General features: G+C 47.7%; 1 protein-coding gene across 1 annotated transcript in view; it reads left to right on the top strand.

Moving 5' to 3' along the window:
- The first annotated feature begins 10,836 nt into the window (after positions 1-10,836).
- Positions 10,837-15,013, top strand: part of EEPD1 (endonuclease/exonuclease/phosphatase family domain containing 1) — a 113,933-nt gene continuing 109,756 nt past the window's right edge. The window contains exons 1-2 of the mRNA XM_070616265.1: positions 10,837-11,545; positions 12,006-13,074. Of these exons, the coding sequence (XP_070472366.1) occupies positions 12,197-13,074 (878 nt within the window). The 5' untranslated portion in view covers positions 10,837-11,545; positions 12,006-12,196. The remainder of the gene's footprint in view (positions 11,546-12,005; positions 13,075-15,013) is intronic.

Raw genomic sequence — 15,013 nt, forward strand, 5'->3', positions numbered from 1 at the left:
ACTAAGGCTGAATTACAAGCCATAGTTAAAGAGTTTCCTAAAGTAACTGAGAACCTTCATGGGTTTGCTGAAAAATATGACATAGTTATTCAGATTTATCAACCTGGTTTTTCAGACCTACATCTGTCCATATGGTGGTTGGTGAGGGTCAAGTCAAACCCTGGATGAAACTTGCCTGATGGGAAAATCCTGAAAGGGATTGAGAAAAACAAATCCATAACTTTTGGCGAGAGGTTATAACACTTACTGGGAAACTCCAAGAGCGATTACAGCTTTCCCTAAACCTATTGATTGGAACAAGATTCAGCCTTGCGCACAAAAATCTGAGGAAGCTGTTTGTGACTATTATAATGGACTTCAGCTTGTTTTCGAAGAAAATTCTGATCTTCCTTTAGATGTTAAATCTACCTGGGTAGCTTTTAACTCTATGTTTATTAGTGGGCTGAAGTGGGACCTTTCTCTTTGCATAAAGGGACCAAAGTGGAACTATATCCACTCCAGATTTAGTTAATTTGGCAAATCAGGTTGCTCACATCCTAGACAAGTTACCAAAAAGAAAGATCACTGAAAGTTTTAATCTTCAACTCTGGCAAGTGAAGGTCCTTACATAAAACCAAAAACTCCTACTTTCTACCATTATTGCAAAGGGCCAGGACACTGGAAAAGAGATTGTTACAAACTGAAGCACTTCAGGCCCTTTGAGCCCTCTAACCAGCATTCCAGTGCCCTCCAAATTCCCAACAACCGGGCTCTTCCCAATGCTCCCTCTTAATTAGCTTGGAGAAAAAACTCTCCAGGTAGGGAATGAATCTCTGTCCTTATTGACAGTGGAGCCACTCTATTGGGGCTCAACCCCACTGCTAAAAGCAGCCCCTGCCTCAGAGGACTAAAACAGGTCAGATAGCAGGGGTCCCTAATAAACCACAAAAGTTTTCTGTCTCTGATCCTATTCCCTTTTGTTGAAGCCCTTTGAGACATACTCACCCTTTGCTCCTTAGTTCTTCTATCGCTAGTCATTTATTAGGTCAAGATTTTTTAGAAAAGTATCATGCTGCTATCTCTTTCTCCCAAAGGGGGGAAATAATTCTAGAATTTGACAGTAACAATCAAAATAGCCAAGCAAATGAATTGAATGACTTCAAGATCTTTTGTCTGCTCCATCTCTGATGGTCCTGGAGCCGACTCTGCAGACACTGATCATTTGTCTCTGCTGAATCACCTACCACGTTCCTTAGGGGCAAAATCCACAGTGCACCTTCCATCAAGATTCAGATAGAGCCCTCAAAACCTCTCCCCAGAATTAATCAATACCCTATAAGTAAAGGAGCCCTTCAAGGTATAAAACTCATAATAGAGGACTAGAAGGCTCAAGACCTCATTATCCCTTGCCCTAGTCCCTTTAATACTCCATTTTACCTGGGAGAAAACCTAAGGGCTGAGGGTGGTGGTTTTTCCAGGACCTCTGAGCAATAAACAACATGATCATCCCTTGACACCCTGTTGTTTCCTAACCCTTAGGTGCTACTAACATCTGTCCCAACTGAAAGCAAGTTCTTTACATAACGATGTATGCAGTGCATTCTTTAGTAGTCCAGTGGATGAAGCTAGCCAGTACCTTTTGCCTTCACTCAGGGAGGAAAACAATTCATCTGGACAGTAATGCCTCAGGGTTTTACTGAGAGCCCTTCTTATTTCTCACAAATGCTGAAGGCTGCTCTATATGATACAAAGTTCCCTAGGGGCTCTACTTTGTTGCAATGTGTGGACAATTGGCTTCTTTGCTCCCTTCCCAAGCCTCTTCACAGGAAGAGCTACCCACTTGCTAAAGCTTTTAGCCTTAAAGGGACACAAGGCTACCAAGGAAAAATTGCAGTTTGTCCAAACCCAGCTTCAATATTTAGGGCATCTGACATCAGAACAAGAGCTACACCTACATCCAGACAGGCTTCACGGTGTCCTAAATTTCCCAAAACCCAAAACTAAGAGTCAACGGCGAGGTTTTCTCAGCCTAGCTGGGTATTGTTGAAATTGGATTCCAAAGATCTCTCTTATGGCCAAACCTCTGTATGTTTTTCTAAAGAACAATAACCTGACTCAATTTTATGGGAAGAATGGGATGACCTAGGCTTTAAAGCCTTAAAAGAGAGTTTAATGAATTCACCTGTCCTTGGGCATCCCAAATATCAGATTCCCTCTCTCCTTTTTGTGTATGAAAAGGAAGGGAATTCCCTTGGGGTACTCACCAAAAAACACAGGTACCACCATCGACCTGTAGGGTATTGTCGCCAGCAACTGGACCCTGTGGCACGGGGATACCCCCCTTGCCTTAGAGCCATTACTGTAACTGCCCTTTCAGTTAAGGCCACTGAGGAAATAGTTGTGGGATCTCCTTTAACCATCTTTAAACCTCATGCAGTAGAACCCCTCCTGAATTTTCATCACACTCCACTTTATTCAGTCAGCCACCCCACCTTCTATGAAATCCTTTTGCTAACTGCTCCTTACATAACTCTTTCAAGCTGTAATAACCTTAATCCTGCAACTCTTCTCCCCTCCATTATCGACAAAGTCCCTCATGAGACCTTAACACTGATGGATCCCCTTCTAACCCCTTGTGAGGTTCTACAGGAAACTCCTTTGAGTAACGCCAACTTCTCATGGTTCACTGATGGTCCTTATTTAAAGGGTGACAATGGCAAATACCATGCTGGATATGAAATATCAACACTGTTTGATGTAATTCAAGTGGCACCTTTGCCTTTGGTTACTACAGCTGAACTAGCTGAATTATATGCACTCAAACAGGCCAGCACCCTAGCCAAAGGCAAACTCCCAACATTTATACTGATAGTAGATATGCTTTCAGACTGGCTCATGATTTTGAAATGTTGTGGAGGAAACGTGAATTCTTTACTTCCAGTGGAGATAAGATTAAAAATGGCCCTTATGTTCAGGAATTATTAGATGCTATACTTTCACCTGCTGCTTTAGCTGTCAGTAAGATCCTGGGGCCTTCTAAACTTGACTCCCTGGAAGCTAGAGGGAATCACCTTGCTGATTCTTCTGCAAGGAATGTACTTTTAAAGGAACCAGCAGCAGCCAAGCCTCTGCCATGGCTCCAAGGGATATCACCCCAAACAATAACTTAGAAAATTTGACAAGAGAAGCCTAACAATCAGCCTCAGAAAAGGAAAAACAAGATTGGAAATTCAAAAGTTGTTGGTTTGATAAAAAGAGAAAGCTCTGGTTTGGGCTAAATAACAACCCACTCCTAGCAGAGACTCTAAAATTCCCGCTCCTGAGCCACTGTACATGTGTTAAACCATTGGTCCACTGACAAAATGATAGTATTCATGAATCAATATTGGTGGGGAAATATTAATAAGGCCACAAAAAGTACCTACCTCATATGTCCCGCCTGTCCAAAATACAATCCAGGGAAGCCTGTCCACATTGCTCCCAGACATTTTAAATTGCCTAGTGGGCCATTTGAGATTTGGCAGGTGGATTTCATACGGTTGGTCCCATCTCTTGGATATAAACATCTTTTATTCATAGTCTGTATATTTTCTTACTGGACTGAAGCCTTCCCTTGTAGACTGGCTACTGCCTTTTCTGGGGCTAAGGTCCTTTCAGAAAAGGTTATCCCTACCTGGGGAACCCCTCTCAAACTGCATAGTGATGGAGAAGCCTATTTTACTGGTCAGCTGCTCCAGCAACTCTGCGCTCTTTGGCCAGTTTTACACCACTTTCACTGCGCTTGCCACCCTCAATCTTCTGGTTCAGTCAAATGCACTAATGGCATTATTAAGACTCAGTTGGCAAAATTTGTAGAGATGCTTCAAACACATTGACGAAAATCATTGCCATTGGTCCTTCTAAATCTCAGATCCACCCCCTTTGAAACTTACAAACTCTCACCCTTTGAGATAGTCACAGGACACCCAATGTTCCTGATCCCTGCCTTTTTGACCCACAGCTGATAAAAGGAGAGATATTACAATATGGTAGAGGCTTAATTACTTCTATCAAAAATGACTATGTCCTGGTAGAGTACTCTTTTCACAGTGTGCTCCAGGAAGATGAAGACCTTAAGTGTCATACCTTACAACCTGGAGATTTTATCTATTGGAAAAGAGGCCTCCAGAAAGGCTCCTTTTAACCTCTCTGGAAAGGACCCTATCAGGTACTGCTAACTAACTTTTGTGTCACCAAACTCCAGGGAACAGACTCTTGGATTCATGTGACACATCTAAAGAAAGCGCCAAATCCTGACTGTGCCTGCACATCATCTGGTAACCTGAAGGTATAAAGATTTCCTGGAACTGAAGCAGATGACATCTGATGAGCTTTCCCAAGAGTCCAGACCAGGCCTACTAGAAGGGTACAGACTTAGACGCGAAATGCCTGAGGGATCTCCCTCCTACCCTTCCTTGTTACTCAAATGTGACCTCAGTAGGTTTCCAATTTGTTCACTTTCCCTCCAATGTGGGATAAAACACCCAGGAAAAGTCCTTCCCAGCATCAAGGGAGAAAAGACCATTGAATCCAGAAAACTTGACTTTTGATCAGCAATGCTTTCAGAGACAAACCTTGATCAAAAGGAGAAAATGTGAAAATTAATAAACAGAAAGCTTATTTAAAATGGAGTAGGGAGGTCAGAAGAGAGAACTTTCACACACTCGCCACTCAACATACACTGCAGGCCCCAAGAAGAAGAAATGTACCTTTCATCCCCAACAGGAAGTGATACTACTTACTATCCGAGCAGAAGGAAGGAAGAAATTCCTCCTTGCCCAGCAACAGCTCAGCCAATGAAAACTGCCAGAAGTCAGCCAAGGAAAACCTGCTATACTTCAAACTCTCAGTCTCTTCCAATGGACTCTTCATTTATAACAGCCCCACCCAACTTCATAGAAGAATGTTTCTCTTGTTTGTTTCTGTGGACTTGCATGTGGTTTGCTATCAACCACATGTCCCGAATTGCAAGTCTTTGCCATTCCCAAATAAACCCATTCTGCTGGTAAAATAACTGGCTGTTTATTTGTTTTAGGTCAATAGTACTGAGCAGAATATGCAATATGCCATTCTACATGTCCATGGGGTGTGAAAACCTACTCAAGAAATTCTTCATCCTCAACCCCATCAAGGGAAGCCCTTTAGAGGAAATCGTGAAGGCTCCGTGGATGAACATGGGCCATAGGGAGAAACTAATGTCTTGCACAGAACCACTCCCTGACTACAGGGATCCTGGGCAGACAAAGTTGATGGTGTCCTTGGGCTACACATGGGAAAGGATCCAGGATTCATAGATGGGCCATAAGTATGATGAAGTGATGGTCACCTATGTGCTCCTGACTACAAGAGATTTGAGCTGGAGAGCTACACCATCACCCTGAAGCCCCTTCCTTCAGCTGATCCCACCAACAGCTGTCCTCCTTACCTGTCCTGCAAGGTACAACATAGGATCTTTGCCAACCCAAAGCAGCAGAGTTTCAGTGAGCCCACCATTACCATCTTTAATTCCTACTCTGAGAACAGTCAGAGCAGCCGCACAGAAAGTCAGTGGCCTGGGGAGGATGAGGAGTTAGGAGGGAAGTCCAGCAGTACAGCCAAAGTGCCTGCCAGTCCCCTACCTGGCCTGGACAGGAAGACCACCCCAGCACAGCTTCCCAGCGTGTCCCTATGGCTTTCCCCTGCACCCACACAGCAGCAGCAGTGATGGATCCCCAGCTGGGACCAAGTCTCCCAGGGTATATCCTCCAAAAGGAACTTCCTCCACACTGGGCAGTTTAGACATGAGCCTGACCACCAGAATTTGCCTGACAGTGTGACTCCAGCCTCTCCCATTGGGAGTAGCCAGAGACAGCAGGGGCCGCTCACCTTGAAATGGAGGAGAGGAGACCTCAAGCAGCCAAGGCAGTGATATAAACAAGAAAGCATGTTAGGAGGTCAAGCGCACTCCCTGCACTTTACATGGAGCATGGGGATCATGAGCTCCATTGAGTCCAACGAGATGGCATGGGAGATCAGTCAGGTGCTGGACACAAACAGTTGCAGGAGGGAACTGAGCAAGAAGTTCATGTTGCACTGGAGGATGGAGGATGGAGTTGTACAACCTGCAGAGCATTCACTCATGGGCTTCAGATAAAAGGATATCTGGCACCTCGTGGCCTTCAAAAACATAGTCTCTAGGACAACTGCTGAACTTGAAAGACTGCCATGGGGCCACTGGGAGACAAGAGGAGAGACTCTTGGCCCTAGCTGCAGGCCAGCCCCTCCACCCTACCTGGGGCACTTCTCCTCTTCCCTGCTCTTTTCCATCTTGTCATCTGTATTTATAGGGAAGGGAAATGGCTCTGTAGAAAGAAACAATAAAAAATATATATGCTAATCTATTGTTTTTAAAAACAATAGTTAAAAAAACCCACCCTACTTTATTGCTACAGCTGTCACGAAACACTCATCTACCACTTTACGAGAGGAAGGCCCTGAAAATTCTCTTGTGACCCAACTGAAAAAAACTATGGTTCATTTCAGAGACCAAACTTATGCTCAGAGACTGAGACTGTCTTTGCCAATAGTATATATTTAACGCAGGTTCACTGTAGGATTTATGACAGTTTCGCAAGTCAATAGCATACAGGATAATGTCTCTTAATAAACCAATAAAGAAATAACATAACATACTCCAAACCAAGGATAGACTAACCACATTATTGTTCCAGACAAGGGTAGATAAAAAGAATAAAGTCCAAATTTAATCAAGGTGTACGTTTTTATACAAATAGGCCTTGGGAGAGACGGCTTGACCAACTGAGAGGTGATGTCCAGCCGCCAGTGCACAAGGAGAGTTAAGTCCCTGTTGCTAGAGCATGTTGCTAGGGAACAATGGTGCCAACATTTGTGGGCAGGCCAATCTCTTTCATGCGACCGCTTTGTGGTTTGTCACCACCGCCGATGAGGGAGTTGCCCTTATCACTGTAGGAGTGAATGCCTCACAGTCTTCAGAGAGGTTATTTAGGTCAGCAAAGTGTCACCTTGCTCAGACTGAAACTCTTGAATATTCCCCCACAAACTCTGGGTATTTATAGTCTAAACGGCCCCTGCCATAGTCACTTCTTTACAGGTTCTGACTGATAACCCTCAGCAGTGCCCGTCATCAGCTGAGCTACTGATTGCTTATCAATGACAAAAGATGAGAAGATGACATCCTGACACAACTTACTGTTACTGAAACCAAAGTGGGTCCCACCCTGGATAGTTAAATCAGACTCTCCACCAGAAGTAAGTTGTCTCACAAAGCAAGGTATGTCTGTAGCAAATAGGAGACCATGAGGAATCATTTCCAAACTTATGCTGCCCCCGAACCAAGGGAAGCGGGGACCTTTAATTTCTGATGTGGATGAATATTCAAAAGGGAGAGGTGGTATTCTCTTGCACAGGCTCAGATGGAGAACACGCTTCCACGTACCCTGCAGGTTATGGCAATAAGGCCTAAGCTCCTCCTGGAGAGATCTTAGCGTTAAAAATAAGGCAAAGGTCATAGGCGTAGCTCTTGTGGTGAGGCTTGGTCTGGTTCCGGGTGGTTGGTGATTGTATCTTCTTAACATAGCAAAAGGAAAAAGAAAACAATTTGGAAAGATAGTTTAATGCTTCCAAATCCACGCTTGAGTTCCTTGGGGCAACTAGTCAGTGACATTACTTTATTCTTATATCAAAACAATTTTTTTGTCTTTGTCATAAACAAGTCAATTAAAACAACTTCACTGAAGTCATAAACAAGCGGATTTGAAACTATGTCAAACCAATACACACAAACCAAAATCACTTTCCTTGAGGGAAATTGAAGCCTGATCAGACCATCCTAAGAATGGAACAAATGTCAAAGAATTGTAAAGGGGACTATGTTTGGAACTGTGGCATTGGCTTTTCTTGCTTGATAAATAAAGTCTGATTGTCAAATCTATATGGTAAATATTCCTGTGAGGCAACCACTTCAGTATTTATAAGCCCAAAACAATGAGAACATAGTCTCTCTTGGTACCCCCTTTCCTGGGGCCCCCACCCTAACTGGGGAATATTCATTGGTCTTCTTCTCTGTTAGCTTCAGACTCAACTTCTTCTTCTTTTTCTTCTTCTTCTTCTTCTTCTCCTTCTTTGAGTATTGGCCCTGAGCTACATCTGTTGCCAATCTTTCTCTTTTCTTTTTCTTCCTCAAAGCCCCAGTGCATGGTTGTATATTCTAGTTGTAAGTCCTACCAGTTCTTCTATGTGAGCTGCATGGCAACTGACAAATGGGTGGTGTGGTTCTGTGCTCAGGAACAAAACCAAGGCCGCAGAAGCAGTGAGAGCACTGAACCTTGACCACTAGGCAATCCAGGCTGGCTCCAGACTCAACTTCTTCTTGGGCCCCTTTGTTCTCCTTCAACTTCCTCTTCTCCACCCTAGATCTCCTACTCCTCCTCCCCAAAATAGTCCTGGATTTTTTTTCTTTTAAGTTCAAAGAGCATCCCTTTTATCTTTTGAAGACTTTTCCCCCAACTTTATTGAGGTATAATAAACTACGCATATTTAAAGTTTTGACATACATACACCCATGAAACCATGACCTCTCAAACATTTCCATCACCCCCAAAGTTTCCTTGTGGTCTTCTTAATCCATTCCTCCCTCCATCACATCCCCAAGTAACTGCTGATCTGCTTTCTCCACATACAAATTAGCTTGTATTTTCTAGAATTTTGCATAAATGGAATCATACAATATGTTCTCTCTTTTTTTTTGCCTGGCTTCTTTCATTCAGTATAATGATTTTGAGATTTTTCAATATTGTGTGTATTAATAGCTTGTCTTTTCTGTTGAGTAGTATTCTATTGTATGGATATACCACTATTTGTATATTCATTCTCTACTGGTAGATTTGGGTTATTTCTGGTTTTTGGCTATAACAAATAAAGCTCCTATGAATATTCACATACAAGTCTTTGGGTTGCATGCTTTCATTTTTCTTTATTAAATACTTAGGAATGGAATGATTAGGTTGAATGGTAGATGTTTAACTTTTTAAGAAACTGCCAAACTGATTTCTAAAGTGGTTGTACCACCTTACGCTCCCACCAGCAATGTATGAGAATTTCAGTTGCTCCACATCCTCACCAACATTTGGTATGGTCAGTCATTTTAAATTCAGTCATCTCGTTGTGGTTTTGTTTCTTTGAATGCACAGTGGTTGAGCTATGTCTTGGCTTCATTTCTACCAAGGGGGAACATATGCTTAGGTTTACAGGCAACAAAATCACATTATGCCTGTTGTGCCAGTGAAGTTAGTAGTGTCCCTCTTACCCTCCAAAGTATCCTGGTTTCGATAACAAAACATGTAGAGTCTCTACTTCTAATCGACTTGACCATGCCCCCAGGCTGTCCATCCGTAGCCACAAAGGCCCATCATGGCATTCTGCTCAACAAAGACTTTCTCCTCCCCTAAAAGGGATTTTCCTTCTTTTCTCGAATGATTTTTGTTCCTTACTATGGCAAGTTTACAGGAGGAAAGGAGTGGCATAGTGTAACCTAGTAGGTGGTAGGAGGGGCAAGTGGAGGGGATAGATGGAAAGTGTTAGAAGAGGTCCTGATGACATCATTTGAGCTGGATGCAGCCATGCTTGAAGTCAGTCTATTCCTTAACTTTTTCTGCACAAGAACCCGAAAATCCTCCTTTTTTGTCTCAGGGAGTTTGACTTGGATTTCTATCACTTGCAATGAAGAGCCCTGACTAGTATACACAGTACGGGAAGGTGCCCAGAAAGGCAACAGCATTTTGCCAAGACTTGGCTGCATCTTATTTCACATCTGAAGTAACTTCTGCCTTCCCTGAAAGTTACTGTTTGTGTGACCTAGCCCCCGGGAATTTAAAGTGGAAGCATTGGTCACACTGGTTGGGGATGAAACTTCAGAGGACACTAAAGGCTCAGGGTCAAAGTATTCAACGGTATCACCACATGGTTTGTTTAATCGAATGCTCTAGCTCTATGTATCCACTGTAAGGCAGCAGGCTCTTTAATCTTTAACTAAATTGTCACTTAGTAGTATGATCCAAAAACTTCTGAATTTTGGGAAGCAGCGTCCATTTCCAATTAGCATTTCCCTCCTTCTTAATGACGAGCTTTAATGCTTACAGAAACATAAACTCATATTTACTCAGAGCACTAAATGCAAGTGAGCAACCCCATAAGCGACCTATGTGAACACGTCTCTAAATCATTAGTGTTTCGTGCCCTCTCCTAGCAGCACAATGAGCGACGAGCGTCGTTTGGCGACATCTCCGTGAGCAGTGCAAAGGTAATACTCTAGTGGAAGAAAAGAGGCGGCGGAAAGGGGGGGGGGGAGCTAAAAAGATCCTATTCAGTCCCCTCTCGAACATTCTCTGACTTGACGGCAGAACTGACAGAGGCCCCTCACCCGCAGGGGTGCCACCCCCACAAGGAGTGGCCTGGCCCTGTCCCCGGGACCCAAAGACCGACTAAACTCGGGCTAGCGGCCTGCTAGCGTCTGAGCCCCTGGGCGCCCCTCTCTTCTGTGGGGCTCTGCCCGCCTAAAAGCAGCCAGGCGGGTCTCGCCTCGGACGAGACTAAACAGCCTCCACCGGGCACAACCAGCCCTCAGTCAGGGGTAGCAAGCCACTTCAGGAGCTGCAGACGCAAAGACAACCTCCCTGCGACCCTCCGCGGCCGCCGCGGCGTCGGCCCCGCCCCTTCACTGTCCTAAATCCCTCCTCCGCGCTCCTGGGACACGCCTCCTCTCACCATGGCCCCGCCTCCGCGCTCCCGGGTTCCACCTCCAGCCCCACGCTCTCGGGCCCGCCCCCACGCAGCACGGCCTCGCCTCGCACACACCCGGGCCCCGCGCCCCACCCGCTCGCGTCCTGGCTCCGCCCCCGCGCTCCGTGGCCCCGCCTCTCGCAGTCCAGGGCCCCGCCCCACGCTCTGGGGCTCGGCTCTCCCGGGCCGGGCCTCTAGCTCAGGGCCCGCCCCACGTGCCCTCGGGAGTCCCGGGGAGGAGTTGCCGCGCGGGAGGAGGCGTGGCCGTGGTGCCGGCGGCGGCGCGGGCAGCGCGGCCGGGACTTTGGCTTTGACACGGACGGCGAGCAGGAGCCCTGGTGCTGGTGCCGGGTGCTGGACGCGGTTCTGGCGGATCCCGCGTCCGAGTCGGGCGCAGGACTTTTGCTTGGAGCAACGCAGCTGCGGCGACGCGGCAAATCCTGGTGCAAGACTTGGTGCAGCCGCGGCGGTCGGATCTCGCCGTCGCTGCCGCCTCCGCGCAGCCCTGCAGCTCCTGCCGGCTCTCGGAGAGCGACTCTGAGAGTTTCTCCCGCAGGAAGAGCAGGAACGCGCGGCCCGAGGCGGCGTGGGCGGAAACCCGTGGCCCGGCCCCTGACCCACACCCTCGCGGGCACCGGGGCCAGAGACAGGGGGCCCGTGCTGTCCCGGGTTGGGCTCAGGCTTCGGAGCCGCGGGTGGAAGAAGGACGCCCCGGGGGAACAGCCGAGAGGTGGGGCGCGGGGACGAGCGGTGGGTCTGGTGGGGGTCAATAAACCCCTTCTTGGTGAGCGCACTAGTGAGGATGGAATTCCCAAGTTGCAGGTGGCACTGAGTGTTAGGCGCAGGGAGAGAGGGGGATGCGCCCTCCCTTCTGCCCGAGCCCAAGTGGCGGCGACCAAAGGGGGGAGACGGCCCGAGTGCTGTGAGAGTTGAGAGGTGTGGGCTGATGGGGATAGGTCTCTTTCCAAGAGAAGCAGCTCAGCCTTTTTAGACCCCAAAGTGATAAAAACTGGACCTTTCCGGAGGACAGTCCACGTGGGCCAGCCTCACTGTGTGCGCATGTGCAGGGGTTCGTGGACAGCTACCAGCCCAGGACTCCTGGTCAAGAACTCCAGCTCTAGGTAGGGAGTGCTAATGCAGGCTGATTAACTGATTCAATCGATTTGTGTGTTTATTAATTTGTTTTGCAGGTGACCAAGTGAAAGGTACTTTTGGACACTCTGGGCATGGAGACTTAGTGTTTATCTATGCTAACGGTTTCATCCCCTGAATCCTACACCTTCCCCTCTTCTGTGCCTCTAAGGTCTACTGGGCTTCTCCCCTAACCAGAGAATTCTTCTTCGGTGGTGAGGCCTTCCTAGGCCCCTGATCCTGACCCGCCATGGGGAGCACCCTGGGCTGCCACCGCTCCATCCCGCGGGACCCCTCGGACCTGTCCCATAGCCGCAAGTTCAGCGCAGCCTGCAACTTCAGCAACATCCTGGTGAATCAGGAGCGGCTCAACATCAACACTGCCACGGAGGAGGAGCTGATGACCCTGCCTGGGGTGACGCGTGCCGTGGCACGCAGCATCGTGGAGTACCGGGAGTACATCGGTGGCTTCAAGAAGGTGGAGGACCTGGCACTGGTCAGCGGCGTAGGTGCCACCAAGCTGGAGCAGGTCAAGTTCGAGATCTGCGTAAGCAGCAAGGGCAGCTCCGCGCAGCACTCTCCCAGCTCCCTGCGGCGGGACCTGCTGGCCGAGCAGCAGCCTCACCACCTGGCCACCGCCGTGCCCCTCACCCCGCGTGTGAACATCAACACCGCCACCCCGGCTCAGCTCATGAGTGTGCGAGGCCTCACGGAGAAGATGGCCGCCAGCATCGTGGACTACCGCCGCGAGCATGGGCCCTTCCGCAGCGTAGAGGACCTGGTGAGGATGGGTGGTATCAATGCCGCCTTCCTGGACAGGATACGGCACCAGGTGTTTGCCGAGAGGTCCAGGCCCCCGTCCACCCACACAAACGGGGGCCTGACCTTCACGGCCAAGCCTCACCCCAGCCCCACCTCACTGAGCCTGCAGAGTGAGGACTTGGACCTGCCGCCCGGGGGGCCCACGCAGATTATCTCCACTCGGCCTTCGGTGGAGGCCTTTGGAGGCACGAGGGATGGGCGGCCTGTGCTGAGGCTGGCCACCTGGAACTTGCAGGGCTGTTCGGTGGAGAAGGCCAACAACCCGGGGGTGCGAGAGGTGGTGTGTATGACGCTCCTGGAAAACAGGTGAGGACAGGAACGTCCAAGGGTCTTGGGTGTGGAGGCAGCTCTTGCATGGCCTCATCTGTGCATGCAACTGAATGGACTTTTGTGGGGATAGGAAGAGGGCAGGAGTAATCAGTATTCTTGAGTCCCCAGCCAATATTGTCACCTGTGGCTGAGCTCCAGAATTTTCTGAATACAGTTGTCTGGGCTTGTGGCCCGTATCTTGAATGTGGTGTATCTGAGATCAATTCATAATTTGGGGGTAAGTGGAGATGGTGTTGGTGTTACTGCTTTGGAGGTTGTTCTTTGACTCACAGACTTTGTGGGGTTGCCACCCGATCAGGCAGTCAGAGCCTGGGAACTATTGCACAGTTGTGCATGTGAGAAAGAGCTAGCTGGATTTTTTTAATGGGAGGAAAAGTCACATTTATTTCACCAAATATGCTTATTTGTGTTCACAAAATCATCTTAAAGACCAGGTATTTGCAAACACATACACTGTGTATATTTACCAAAATGCTGTGAATGAATCACTCTTCATTCTTTTACCTTATTTAGCCTGAAGTTGGTTTCCAGACCCACAATTGCAGCCTCAAATGTATGTAAACTCCCCTGTCCTGTGGCCAGGAAAGGTCAAGCTGACGTGTGGTGAATATTGGCCAGATTTTCCCATTTGAACCACAAGAGAAGAGACTTGTAGGATGGGCTCTTATCACACAATGTTTACATTATTCACAGCACTGCTCTCTGTAGGAACTTCCGTTTAACCCCCATAAAACAAAACAATGCTATTGTAGCCACAACTCCTGCTGTTAGTAAAATAGTGTATTGTATAATGTAATCAGCTTTGGGAAGGAAAGAAACGTTTTTAACGATCTCTTCCAGGTCAGAAATCCTCTGATCCTGGGCTCGAGGGATTTTGCCCAGCCACCCGCCAGAGGTGCAGTGTGTTTGTGGCCACTCGCTGCTCTGCTTTGCACTGGGTTGTTGGTGAGGCTGGCGCGGCAGCAGTTTGGTGACATGAAGTGAGTTCTCAGGGGGAAATCACAGTGCATTGTGGCAGAGCATCAGGATAAATGAGTGAGGAGAAAACCAGGTCACAGCGTTTCCCTGGCACTGTCCCAATGGCATGCTCTTGTCACTGAGGACTGAGGGACTGTGCACCAGGTCAGAGAATTGGACCGGGGGAGCCCCTGAGCGCCCTTCCTGCCCTGCCATGACCTCTGTTTTGCACCGTAACTCGCTCCTTTTGCGAAATCATCTTGTACACAGCTGAGAACTGGACTCAGCTCTGGGAGATATTTATTAGGAATGGCTTGATAGTTGTTCTCTTCATCCACAGCAGCATGGCTGTATGTATGGGAAAGGGGAGGGGAGGGATGACTGTTTCATTCCTATCATGAGGTTTCCTTAGGGCTCAATTTGAAGGGTGGAAGGGGATGAATCAGGATCTGAAGTTGCCCCATTGGGAGTGACAGACTGGGCAGCCTTTGCCCATTTACTGTGATAGTGATTTTCAAATGTGGTCTCTGGACAGCATCAGTGACTGACTCAGAAACTCAGGGTTTCTATGTTTTCACATGCCCTCTGGATGGTTCTGGTGCACACTAAAGTTTGAGCTCCATTGTGCTGTGTGTTGGGCAAAGAGCTATCCCTGTGGTTGCTCTGTAAAGCATCTTCCCCTGTACTGGCTTTCCTGACAAGGTTGGTGAATCCATGTAGAGCTTTCCAGGCACTACATTTTCTTTGATTGTTCTGATCATCCCTCTATTTATTCAATCATCTGATGTTCTTTCTGGCTAGAGTTCGAGGGGCTTAGTCAGCTTCTGGAACAGATGCATGTGAAGGGCAGAAAATGGGAGCTTGAGCAAGAGACAGCCAGCCTCAGAGTGGGCTCCACTTTGCAGCACAGACCTGGGGCAGCCAGGGGCACACTGAGGAAAAGCGCCAGCAACTCTTG

The sequence above is a fragment of the Equus przewalskii genome, chromosome 4, assembly GCF_037783145.1.
Source record: "Equus przewalskii isolate Varuska chromosome 4, EquPr2, whole genome shotgun sequence".
NCBI classification, from domain to species: domain Eukaryota; kingdom Metazoa; phylum Chordata; class Mammalia; order Perissodactyla; family Equidae; genus Equus; species Equus przewalskii.